The sequence below is a fragment of the Eremothecium gossypii genome, chromosome VII, assembly GCF_000091025.4.
Source record: "Eremothecium gossypii ATCC 10895 chromosome VII, complete sequence".
Taxonomy (NCBI): domain Eukaryota; kingdom Fungi; phylum Ascomycota; class Saccharomycetes; order Saccharomycetales; family Saccharomycetaceae; genus Eremothecium; species Eremothecium gossypii.
In genome coordinates, this window is record NC_005788.4 from 1,218,569 (window position 1) to 1,231,138 (window position 12,570).

Below are 12,570 nucleotides of genomic sequence, written 5' to 3' on the forward strand. Positions count from 1 at the left end.
TTGATTAAAATTATAATACATTTATAATATCTCTGTTTTGAAGTGTGGTACTTCTAGTCATGTTACTGTTTTTGTATATGCCCACCAATCGTTGTGCCAATTCAAACATGTTATTCCTCAATGAGATAACAATAAATTGGGCATTCTTGGTACGTTCTTTAATATAGTTTGCCACAATAGAAACATTTCTAAAGTCTAAAGCTGCATCAATTTCATCCATCACGTATAGCGGCGTGGGCTTATACTTGTGCAGAGCAAAGACTAAGGCTAAGGAACTTAGTGTCTTCTCACCACCCGAAAGATTTGATATATTCCTCCAACTTTTCTTAGGGGGCATAACACTGAAGAGTACTCCCTCAGAAAACGGATCCAAACTATCCACCAGCTCCAACTCGGCGTTACCACCCATGGTAATCATCTGATACATTTCTTTTAAAGTAATTGAAATGATGCCAAAACCTTCCATGAATTCGTCAAGTCGCCTCTTTTTTAGCACTTCACAATGCATACGCGTTTCATCTCTCTTCATAATTGCCTCGTTCAAATCAATTCTTCTTCTGCGATATTCAGCCAATCTTTTCGCATATTCGTCCAAAATTTCGATATCTACAGTAGAGTTGTCGATGTAATCTTGTAATTGGACAATATCGCGTTCTAAATCTTCCAAATCTACCCTCGCTAGCTCTGAATCAGGCAACTTTGGTAGGCCATTCTCCAAAACTGAAGCTTGTTCATCAACCTCCATCGATAAGTTATTTTCCGCAATAGATATCTTTCGCTCGTTTGGTGAAGGTGACGCAAGGTGCGTTTCAAGCATGGAAGACTGGATATTCTCCCGCTTAGTGTCTGGTGTCGGCGAGTGACTAAACGATTGTAAAGATTTATTTTCTTCCAAATCTAGCATCACTTGGCCTAAATCTCTCAACTTCAAATGACTCAATTTACTGTCGTACTCGTTCATTTCTTTCTTTAAATAATTTGCTAGATTTTGCAATTTCTGTAATTGTTCAGTAAGTTCAATTTCTATTGAACTATAGGAGTCGATTTTCTCGTTCTTTTGATCTAGCTCATGCTTTGTGACGGCATGCTCATCCGTTAGCGTTCCAATCTCTTCCTGTAGATCAGAAAGTTGTTTCTGGAGTTCCTGCATCCCGGTGCTGATAGTATCGTAACTTGACTTCATCTTCTGGATTTCTATATCACAATGCTCTATATCATCTTTGGCAGTAATTTGCTGCTTTCTAGCACGTTTTAACTCAAGTTCAGCTTTCTTCTGAGCCGTTTTGTCCTTCTTTTGTTTGGCAGCAACTATTTTTATCTGCTGATTCAAAGAATCAACTTTCGAGTTCAAAGTTTGAAGTTCTAAACCACCAATTTCCATTATTTTTGCACGAAGTTCCTTAATTCGTTGATTCTTGCTCTCTGATGCACTCATGAAAGAGTTTAAATCCGCATTTAAGGCTGCTAATTTTTCCTCTGCAGTGCGCAATTCGCTACTATCCTCTATACTGGTTTTGTTACTGCGCTCTAATTCAAGCTTCCTCTCAATTTTCGACTCTAGTTCCGCAGAGATAGTCTCAATGTCCATTTTCTGTTTGGAAAGTTCAACTTCAATCTCTGGCTGCCGGTCAAGATAGTTTTGAAGAGCAGATTCCATCTCCTGAAAGGTTTCAAATGCAACCTTGAAATTCTTTTCACGTTCGTTGAGTTCTTCTTCCATCCTTTGCACCTCTTCAGGGGTGTACAAACTTGACTGCTGTGTTGATTTCATTAAACCACTTGCTGCTCTATCCCCACCTCCAGTCATGGTACCAGATATATCGATTAGTTTACCATCCAGGGTAACTACTCTGTACCGCTTTTTGCCATATGCAACTCTATTCGCTTGACTTAGATCAGTAGTAACCAACGTGTCCCGGAGAACACTATAGAATGCCGGAGCAAACTTCGGCTCTTTAGGCTTAACAAGATCAAAAAGTCTCGGAACATTCTCCGGAGTGTGCGCAGGTTGTAAATTAAACTTTCTTAATTTATCAAGTAAAATAAACCGGGCATAACCAAGCTTGTTCTTCCTCAAGTGTTCAATACACTGTTGTCCGCACTCAACTGTATCCACAACAATGTCGTCTAATCTAGGACATGCCGTTGAAATAGCAATGTCATATTTATCATCAATCGTTCCTAGGTCTCCTAATCGACCATGATAACCGTCTATACGGCCAGATTTCTGAAGACGGGACAATGCAGTCAAAACCTTGTTCTTATTCTCTGCACTGGATACAGCTGATCTGGCATCATTCACACGCTGTCTATGTGTTACAAGTACTTTCTTCATCTCTTCTAACTTGGAGCGAGCGCTTGTGCACTCTCGCTCCCCGACAAGGATGTAATCACGTATACTAGAGGACTCGACATTTAATGTCTCAATTGACTCTTCTCTATGCGATATGTTACCTCGTAGCTGCTCAATTTCCTGAGATAAATTTGCAATTTCGGATTCTAGCTTTAGATCAGCTTCCTTTATTATAGAAATCTCCGATTCTACCAGTTTGATTTCTGATTTTTTCTCCTCGACTTTATTTGTCCAGGGTTCAAGTTCCTTTTCCAAAACTGCTACTTCTTTGGTTATATCGCCTGTCTTATCGCTAAGGGCTAGCTTCATTTTCTCCAACTCAGCTTGAGCGTCAACAATAGTGTGATTCAAAGTGGTCAAAGAAGTCTCGTATTCTTGATTTTGACTGATGTATTCTTCTATCTTATTTTCACATTGTTTAATACTCTTCTCGACCGTGTTGAGAGTCTTTTCCGCCTTCGAACGTTTCTGAAGTAAACTTTTCTGTTTTTCCTCGTTAGAAACCAGCTCACGCTCCAATTGGCGCATCTTGGCTAATGATTCCTTATTTGTATTATTCATGCTAACCAGGCGGTTCGCTAACTGCTCTGAAGCGTCTGTCAGCTCCACGATCTCTTTCTGTGCCTCGACCTTCTTGGCTTTCTCCTGTTCCAGTTTATTCATAGTGTTGGAGACATTGCTCAACGTCTTTGCAAGTTTACTCCCATTGTGGAAGAGATGGTATTGGTACTTCTTTGACATGAGCAGCGTCAGGTCCTTCTCCTTTTTAAGGAATGCTAGCGCTTCGTCTTTACCTGGCTCCAAAGAAAGTTTCTCCTTTTCTACCAAATCAAACCGATTTTCCTTCTCCATGCAGATATCGTTCAGCGAATCTACCTCTACCAGAGCTTGTTCTATCTGAGCCTTGTACTTAGTTGTACCTATAATATCTTCTAGGTATTCCAAGAGACCATCGTCACCCTCATGTTCGGCCTTGGGTTTCATCTGTGCTATAGACTCGACTTCTCCCTGTAAAATGAGAAAACGTTTATGATCCAAGTCGATGCCTTCATCCCTTAGCAGACGAGTCACCTCCGTATATGTGCTCTCTTTCCCATTGAGGTAGTATTTTGAGGTATTGTTCTTGAAGGCTTTACGCATAACAGACAACTCTGGCTTGCCTGACAACACTCTGGTTGTCCCATCAGGCTCATCGACCACATACTGAAACTGAATTTCAACAGAACAAAAGTCGAGGTCGGGGTATTTTTCAGACTTGTGGATCAGGTGTGATAGCTTACCTTGCCGCATCTTGTTAGCGCGAAACCCAAACGCAAACAGCATAGAGTCAATAACATTGGATTTGCCCGAGCCATTGGGCCCGACCACAGCCGAAAACGAGCTATGGAACGGCCCTACCACCTGCCGTCCCGCATAAGACTTGAAGTTCTCTAATACAAGAGTGCGAATGCACAGACGCTCTACTTTCTTTTGCTTCGTATCATAGAGACGCTGCAGTTCCAGCCGGCTGTTCTTTATGGGAGACAGTTGAATCAACTCCACTGCACGGCCTGGCGACCGGTTTGGTGACCTGGGTGGCGACTGACTATACTGCGATCTGCCACGCGATATTTGGTGCGCGACCGGCGGTTGCAGGCTTGGTCCCCTCAAGCCCATCGTCGTTGACACACTCGACCCCCGCGATACCACATTTTTCCGATCGGGCGACGTAGCCAACAGTTTCACGGGCGTGTCTAAGATCCGCGGCTTCTTGGGAGTTGGAATATCCATCGATCACTGCTCACTTCTGCTTATATCTACCGGTGAATTCGGCCTTCTTTGGCGTTTGTTTACGGGCGATCGGCGTGTGCGTTTTATAGCGACCTCGCATAGGCCGGGTAACATCAATTACATCGAGTCGCTAGTTAGCGATGAGCGATGCGTATATCCCAGTACGGCCAGCATAACAACTAGTGGACCGCTATTGCTACTGTAGAAGCTTCATTATCTACTATAGAACACTAGCTGCGAGCTGGGACTTCTCCAGACACAATGCCAGGGAGCGCAGAGCGCTGCTGGAATGAACGGAAGGTAACAACGGTATGAACGTATGCCAGTAGAATTGATAGCCCGCTGTGGAGCAGATGCACGCCGCTGGGAGGCACTTGCTGCGCTTGAATTGATGACAAATATTCAAAGGAGCACAAGCTGCAACTCTTCAAGGCATTGTACCTGCACACCCAAGAATGGCGCGTGTCCCCATGAGCCGCTTTCACGACCGTGTACACAGTGCCACTTCCGAAGTTCAATGCCTATTTCAATTGCTAGTTTCGGGGGATGCTGCAAGTTCTCCGTAGCATGGTAGGCTCCTCGCCGATGCATAAACAGACGACGTAAAGCGCTTGGCGGTATTCCGTGCGCCTTGGCAACATTCTGTGTGCCAGCATGGCTGCCAAACCCAGACCTGCGCTTCTCTTGCGTATTGCTCAACATTCTAGGACCCCAGCTACATGCGCCACTCTTCCGGAATATGTGCCAGCCTGTTTCCCCCTGTCGCACGGAGTGTGGTCGGTGTGCTGGCATGTAGCTTCCATAATCCCGATACCCCGTCCAGTGCAGGCTCTTCGGACGCGCTGGCAACCAGCAGTCGCGTGGAGAGCTGTACATAGGATTCCCCTTGCTGCGCACGGCCTGCGTCACAAATGACGGTGCTGGTTCGTGCCATATAGCGTTCCTGACATGTTCCAGAGGCACTGGACCGGTGCAACGCGCCACTGATCAGAGCTGGTAGGTGCGCTGGGCTTGGCCCACCTGTTATCGATCCGCCGGTTGCACGGGAGGGCGAGCAGCGGCAATGCAGCGCTTCCGGAGGCTGGTCCCAAATAAGTGCCTACAAGCCCATGGCATATACCTAATCCCGTCCAGCAACCATTCTTGCACATAATCTTGCACACGACCGACCAGGGGAGATACCGAAGCGGTCAGTTTTGAGTCGTAGTGCCTTCTATGTGATCAGAGGAGCCTGAATTTAGGGATCCGAGCCCACGCGCCAAGATCACTAAGGCAACTGTTGAAGTTATTGCGCTGGCTGCTGGTCGCACAGCATGCCCACCACCCAGAACACACAAAACTACATAACGGAGCGTCTCCGCTCAGTCCGAGTAGTGCTAGAGCTCTAGTTATAATCCACGAGCTACCTCTCACTCGAACTATCTGGCCACGTGATATACCTCTTATGTCGACCGTAGCGGAAATGGCCCACCCCCCCGGATGAAGACCCGTCCACACGTTGGAACTGAGCATGCCAACCGCCAGTGTGGCAGCCGATGCACACTTACTGAGGTTTACCGGAGCTTGCAGGACTTTTCTCAAGATTTTGTCCAATCCTATATTTTAAAGATCGAAGGCCGGCGGCAGGTTGCGGACAGAAACAAGATAGTAGTACTGCACAAACGGTAGCTGTGCCAGAGGTAAAAGCTATGCGAGTGCCCTTGTTGATGGAAAATGGCTCGTACGAGATCAAGTTCGGGCCTGCCAATTTAGAGACGCCATACAGAGCGCGCAACTGCCTCACCCGGGATCGTTATGGGCGATACCACCTGTCCAACCAGATGGACCAGATACGGGACATATCGCACTGCCATATCCGCAGGCCCTCCGAGCTGGGGCAGCTGATTTCTTGGGAGCTGGAGGAACAGATATGGGACTACTGTCTCTTCAACCCCGACGAGTTTGGATGGGAGCTCAAGGACAGCAAGGATGTGGACCTAATCGCCAGCGAGACATGCATGACCATTCCCGAGATCTCCAAGAACATGGACCAGGTCGTGTTTGAGGAGTACGAGTTTGGGTCGATGATGAAGTGCCCGGTAGCGCAGTTTGTGCCATTCGACCGCGCACGGGACTACGACATAGTCGGTGGGGCGGGGGAGGTAGTCGAGGCCAAGAGCGGGTACAACAACTTTCAACTGGTAGTCGACTCGGGCTTCAACTGCACATGGGTCATGCCTGTTATAAAGGGCGTGCCGTACTACAAGGCAACCAAAAAGCTGGACATCGGGGGCCGCTTTCTCAATGGCCTGCTCAAGGAGACGATCTCCTTCCGCCACTACAACGTGATGGATGAGACGATACTGATCAACAACATCAAAGAGCAGTGCTGCTTCATGCCGCCCGTCTCATACTTCGACAGCTTCCAGCGCAAGGAAGAAACTCGCGTCGAGTACATTCTGCCCGACTTCCAGACCAGCCTCATAGGCTATGTGCGCCAGCCGAAACAAGCCATACCCAAGACCTCCCAGATCCTGCGACTGGAGGACGAGCTCTTTACTGTGCCGGAGACCTTTTTCCACCCGGAAATATCCAACATTCTCAAGCCAGGTCTTGTTGAAACCATCCTCGAGTGCGTCTCTATGGTACCAGAGGTCCTCCGGCCGCTGCTCGTCAGCAACATCGTCGCCGTGGGTGGCAACTTCAATATTGCAAACTTCGCGACCCGCCTCGCCACTGAACTACAGCGCCAGTGTCCCACCGACTGGAAGGTCCGAGTCCACCAGCCAAAGCTTGATGCGGCGCTACAAGGATGGAAAAGCATGCGACAGTTCAGCCAGACAGACTCTTACAAGAACAGTCGAGTCACACGCTCCGAGTATCTGGAACACGGCGCAGACTGGTGCACGAAGCATAGGTTCGGTTACGAGCAATGGATATAGCTTTCCACACGCCACTGGCGTGCCGCAGTCCCGCTTGCCCCACTACTAAATTAACTGTAATAACACAGCCTATTTTAGGCGTGGCTTTGGAATGTTGTGGTACACCTTATAGCGCACGTAAACATGAAAAGAATGTATGTTGCATAGACCTGTCTGTGATTGCCCCTGTTAGAACTTACACAGGCGCCTTCGCGATGAGAATACAAGTTCGTGCAGAGACAAATACGTGCGATTTTTCACATAATTAACAACTTATATAACTTATTGCCGGACCACCAGATGTCTGCGGCCGAGATGAAGCAGTATTACGTTGGTGTAGACGTCGGTACGGAATTTGCACGGGCATGTATCATTGACAAAAGTGGTGCTATACTCGCAACGACGCAAAATCCCATTTCAAGGAGTCAGCCCAAGCATGACCATATTACCCAATCGTCGAGCGAAATATGGGGGGCCGTCTGCAAGAGCGTTAGAGCGGCGGTGGCGGAGAGCCAGGTAGCCGTGGACGAGGTTGCAGGTATCAACTTTGACGCTACATGCTCGTTGGTGGTGCTGGATGAAGATTCAGATGGCGAGGTTGCAGTGGGGCCTGATTTCAGCGATAATCGGCAGAACGTGATCCTGTGGATGGACCACAGGGCTGTTGCGGAGGCGTCCGAGATCAATTCCACGGGACATAGCGTGCTGCGGTACGTGGGGGGCAAAATGTCGGTGGAGATGCAAATGCCCAAGATAAAATGGCTGCAGCGGCATATGCCGCGCGGAGAGTTCGCCAAATGTAAGTTCTACGACCTGCCCGACTTTCTTACCTACCAAGCGACGGGCATTGAAAGCAGGAGCTTCTGCTCGACGGTTTGCAAAATGGGGCTGGTACCTAACGGCGTAGACAGCTCCACGAGTGGCTGGTCACGGGAGTTTCTGGAGCAGATAGGGCTGGAGGAGCTGTGTGAGGACGGCTTCCGCAGACTCGGGGGCGCGCTCGACGAGCCGGGCAGCGAGTTCAGAAGCGCCGGGGAACCTGTAGGGTTGCTTTCAGAAGCCGCTGCCGCGAGTCTGGGCTTAACTCCTCGGTGTGTGGTGGGGTCGGGCGTGATCGATGCGTATGCCGGTTGGGTGGGTACCGTTGGCGCATCTCCGGACGGCGCACGCGAGTCAGGTGGCGTCGAGGAGCTGGCAGGGCGCCTTGCCGCCGTCGCGGGCACCTCCACATGTCTCATTATGCTCTCCCAGACGCCACACTTTGTTGAGGGTGTATGGGGGCCCTACCGGGATGTTTTGGCGCGCGGATATTGGTGTACGGAGGGGGGGCAGAGTTGCACCGGAGCGCTTCTGGCCCATACCCTCCACACGCACCCTGCGTATACTGAGCTTCACCAGGCTGCGCAGCAACGGGGACTGACGGACTTCGACTACATCAACTGGCGGCTCGATAAGCTTCGAGCGGAGAGCGGTGCTCGGTCAATTCGTGCACTTGCCAAACATCGCTTCCTGTATGGGGACTACCATGGCAACCGATCGCCACTCGCAGACCCCTCGATGCGTGCTGCCATGGTCGGCCTATCGATGGATGTGTCCCAGGATGATCTTGCGCTTGCGGTGCTCACGGCGTTCGAGTTCATCGCGCTACAGGCGCGTCATATCCTCGACCATATGGCCGCAGCTGGTCTCCATGTAGATACGGTCTACCTTTCCGGTGGTCAGGCGCGTAACCCGCTGCTCACGCAGCTGCTCGCCGACGCTGTGCGTCGCCCCGTGGTAACCCCCCGCCACGTCGGTGCCGCAGTCGTCTTCGGCTCCGCACTGCTCGCTGCCGCCGCGGTAGAAAATTATCTTGCGAATACAAACGCGACCGCTTCCAGCATTCTTCCTTCCTCCGCCAGCCGCGCCCCTATGCATCGGCTGTGGCAAATCATGTCCCGCCTCACCGTCCCCGGCAACGTGGTCTCCCCCAGCCCTGACGCAGATCCTGACATAAGACTTCTGGAAGCAAAATACAAAGTATTTCTGGAAATGGCCGAAGCCCAAAAACTCTATAGAAAATTAGTGGATGACGTCGAGAACACGCCCTGATTGCCGTCATGACTCGGTATATAACTATTGTTCCTCCTTCCCCACCCTCAACGGTCGGATTACGTAACATCTTGGCGCCCTACGAGCTGCAAGATTCGATCTCGCTGCAGCAGCGTTAGCCGTAAGCGATAGAGCATGGCACGTGCACCAGGCTGCCACACGCCCAGCCCGCCCCACTGGCGAAAATCGGTTTTTCATCTTTTTCGGCGATTTTTGGGCTTTGTTCAAAATGACTATTATCGCGACGTAACTCTTTTTCTTTTCACCAATACTTATCCCAGCCTTCAAGGCAGGTGAAGATCGTGAACCGAGCGCATAAAGGAGAGATCCATTGCTGTTGGTGTTGATTTGTAGAGCTGTTATTGCGAGTGCTTCAATCTGGTTGTTGCCAGTACCAACAGAGACTGAAGGGGGACGGATCTAAACAATTAATTCCTAGTTTTTTTCCGGTTTTTCACCAGAGATATATTGCTTGTGAGCCATCGAACCGTAAAAGTCAATTGTCGATGAATATAGCGTCTGGGGCAGATGAAAGAGGGACTAGCGGACACATCGAGGGTCGGCTGTTGGTGGTACAGCAACTGGTGCGCAGCATGCTGGTGCGGCTACGGCAACAGGAGGATCTGTACCAGTTATACACGGCGACCAAGGAACAATGCCTGTCTTTTTCGCAGGAGGACCCAGGGGGCGGAATCGATGTGGACTCAATGTTCGAGCTGCTGATGATGCGAACACCGGAGTTGCTGGGACTGGTAAGTCTGCCGGCTATGGTACGCTTTTTTGAATGGGCCCAGCGGACGGAGACAATCGCGGCGGAGACTACGAGGGCGGTAATTACGCCAACAAGGTGCTATAATTTTCTAAAGGAGGATGTTGGAACATTTGCGCACGGTGCGGAGGTGGTTGGTGGTGTATTTGAAGCGCTGCAGCTGCTGCAGCAGCTGCAGATGATCGTTTTCCGCGAGAAGCCTATGCTGCATGATAGAAACGATCCGGACTCTGCGAGCCCAATGTGGAAGCCGCTCGATTCTCCGACCACGCTGCAGCTGCTCCATTCGCTCGTGCACGATAGTGCAACCGGCTCTGGGAAGCTTGGTGGGCTGGCGCATGACGATACAGCGTTGTTAAGTCGTGATATGCTTGACCGTTCGGCGGCACATGCCCATGGCCACTACCCGCAGCAGGAGCCACAAGAGTCGCAGGATGAAGAGCAGGATGCCTCACAGCTACCGCACAGCCAGAGTCTCGGACCAGAGTCGCGTTCATCAACCGCACCACAAGCATCGCATATGTTGCCCCAGCAGCAGCACCAACAGCATCATCAAGAAGAACCACAGCTACAACCAGGGGACGACCAGAAACCTAAAGTTCAGCAGCAGGTGGAAGATCGTCGAAGGGACAAAGAAGAACAGGAACAGCACCAAAAGCCTCAACAACAGCAACAACAGAAATCGCAAAAGCAGCATTCACAGACTTCCACTACACCGTTGGCGAAAAGGACGCCACCACAGCCACAAGATCATCAGCATCAACAGAATCAACAGCATCAGCATCAGCATCAGCATCAAAAGCGAAATCGGCCTCAATTACATCTCCCGCTACAAAAATCTTCGACAAGTAATAGGCAGACAGTACCACTACAGCAACCCCAATCTGCGTCAAGCACCACCCCAGTTCAGTACTACTATCCTAACTATGACTCCGCGTGCAGTTCGCCATTATTCCAGCAATCAATCCCGGATATCAACCAACGAATCTACCACCTCACGCTCGAAAATAATAAACTGAAACAGCAAGATACAGTATTGATGCAACACATTAACAGCCTCAAGCAGTTAGTATCTTCTCTTCAAAAGACAGTAACGTCCATGTCCCTGGCAACTGGAACTACGCCGGTTAAAGGTAAGGTAACCAAGCTGAAACGATCTGCAGCGACAACTCCGATACGCTCAACGTTCATTAACGAATCAAACAACAGCAGCATGACCTCGATCAGTGGCGCGCTGAATTATTCTGAGAGCAACACAGCAAATGCAGCAGATGATGAACTGGTCGATCCGTTGCTGGAGAACTATGAGCCATTTATTTTAAAGACAGAACAAAGACAACAGTCGCGTTCAGCCAACCACGAACCCTCGAGTTCATCGCAAGGCATGCAAAGTGTCTTATCCTTTCAAAACGACCCGTTGTTCGATATCCCAAGAGACGACACCTCATCGCTTCTTTCATACCAGACAGTTCCCGTGCCAGACTCATCAGCATCGTATTCCAGCATGTTGGCGCGACCTGTGGGCGCGTCCGTGGATATTTCAGTGAAACCGAGTCATGTTGCTACACTCATGAGTAGCTCCCTGCAACAATCGCAGGTAGGAAGCGGGCTCCCCGGTGCAAGTCTAGGCGGCGGCTTTGCCGTACCGAAGGGCACTTCCATCTGCAGCGGGCTAAGCAACCAGCAGGCCCCGTCGAAACCTAAGAAACCCCGTCCCCGATATAAAGAAAGCCAGGGGTCCAAGCTCTCCAAGGGTATGCAATACCAGCCCCCGCTGACTGCTGACGGTAAGAATTACCTCGTCGACGACGAGGGAAAGTTCTCCATCATCATGAGCAACGACCAGGACTCAATTTACTCCATCTATAACGAATTCTACCAATCGCTCAAACTCCAGGTCGAGGCATTTGTCCAGGACTTCGGCAAGTCAAAACTCGTCCAGTTCCGCAAGAAGCGTACCTTCCAAAAGAAGAAGGCCTTCGTCTATCTTGTCGAGAAGATAGCGTACTTCACAAAGCTCTCGCCCGAGCAAGTGCTCGATATTGTCGACAACGTCCGCCTCAAAGAAGAGAAATCCGTCGTATGGGTGTGCAACAATCTCGGCGCTTTAAAGTGTGCTCTTGTCAAGTACAGGCCGGACCTCCACGACATAATTATGTCGGACCCCGACTAGCCTGTCTGCCACTTGCTTACCTTCTACATAAACTAATCTCGGTGCATCTTTGCGCAACCCCTGCTACGCCGCGGTTCAGAATACGGCGCCTACTCCGCCCACCTTATGTAAGCAGACAGTATTTTATTCCTCATGTGTCGAACACCGCTGGTATTCACGTGACCTTATCTGGTGCAAAATTCCTCGAGCCAGCACTCGGATAAATTCTCGAGCGGTGATGCAGCCAAGGAAATCTCGAGAAGCATTGTTTACGAGAACCGTGTTTGTGATTACCACAATATAATTTCCTTAATAGGTATTGCAGAACTCTGTAATCCGGTTTAATTATAGTGACAGAGGCAGCCGGGGATGGGGATAGTTGTTCAAAGATTAATTCAGAAGGAGAGTTGCATTTTTCAGAGGACAATTTATGTCACTTCTGAGCATTCCACTAAAAGACAGGTGTATTAAAACGAGCTATCGATCGATCGAAAACTAAGGGATTTAGTTTCTAGCTGAGCATCAAGAACATTGC

At 49.6% G+C, this 12,570-nt stretch overlaps 5 protein-coding genes across 5 annotated transcripts; 3 read left to right on the forward strand and 2 right to left on the reverse strand.

The window, feature by feature from the left end:
• Positions 1-10: 10 nt before the first annotated feature.
• On the reverse strand, positions 11-4,123 carry SMC4 (condensin subunit SMC4; the record flags this gene model as incomplete). The annotated part of the gene is made up of 1 exon (NM_211816.1): positions 11-4,123. The coding sequence occupies one exon, from the start codon at positions 4,121-4,123 to the stop codon at positions 11-13; it is 4,113 nt and encodes a 1,370-aa protein (NP_986754.1).
• Positions 4,124-4,525: 402 nt separating this feature from the next.
• On the reverse strand, positions 4,526-4,999 carry AGOS_AGR090C (AGR090Cp; the record flags this gene model as incomplete). Its single annotated transcript, NM_211817.1, has 1 exon — positions 4,526-4,999. The coding sequence occupies one exon, from the start codon at positions 4,997-4,999 to the stop codon at positions 4,526-4,528; it is 474 nt and encodes a 157-aa protein (NP_986755.1).
• Positions 5,000-5,811: 812 nt separating this feature from the next.
• Positions 5,812-7,044, forward strand: ARP6 (Arp6p; the record flags this gene model as incomplete). Its single annotated transcript, NM_211818.1, has 1 exon — positions 5,812-7,044. The coding sequence occupies one exon, from the start codon at positions 5,812-5,814 to the stop codon at positions 7,042-7,044; it is 1,233 nt and encodes a 410-aa protein (NP_986756.1).
• A 279-nt stretch (positions 7,045-7,323) lies between these two features.
• On the forward strand, positions 7,324-9,114 carry AGOS_AGR092W (putative phosphotransferase; the record flags this gene model as incomplete). The annotated part of the gene is made up of 1 exon (NM_211819.2): positions 7,324-9,114. One exon carries the CDS (start codon positions 7,324-7,326, stop codon positions 9,112-9,114), a length of 1,791 nt encoding a protein of 596 aa, NP_986757.2.
• A 506-nt stretch (positions 9,115-9,620) lies between these two features.
• Positions 9,621-12,056, forward strand: AGOS_AGR093W (transcription activator GCR1-like domain-containing protein; the record flags this gene model as incomplete). The annotated part of the gene is made up of 1 exon (NM_211820.2): positions 9,621-12,056. One exon carries the CDS (start codon positions 9,621-9,623, stop codon positions 12,054-12,056), a length of 2,436 nt encoding a protein of 811 aa, NP_986758.2.
• Positions 12,057-12,570: the final 514 nt, after the last annotated feature.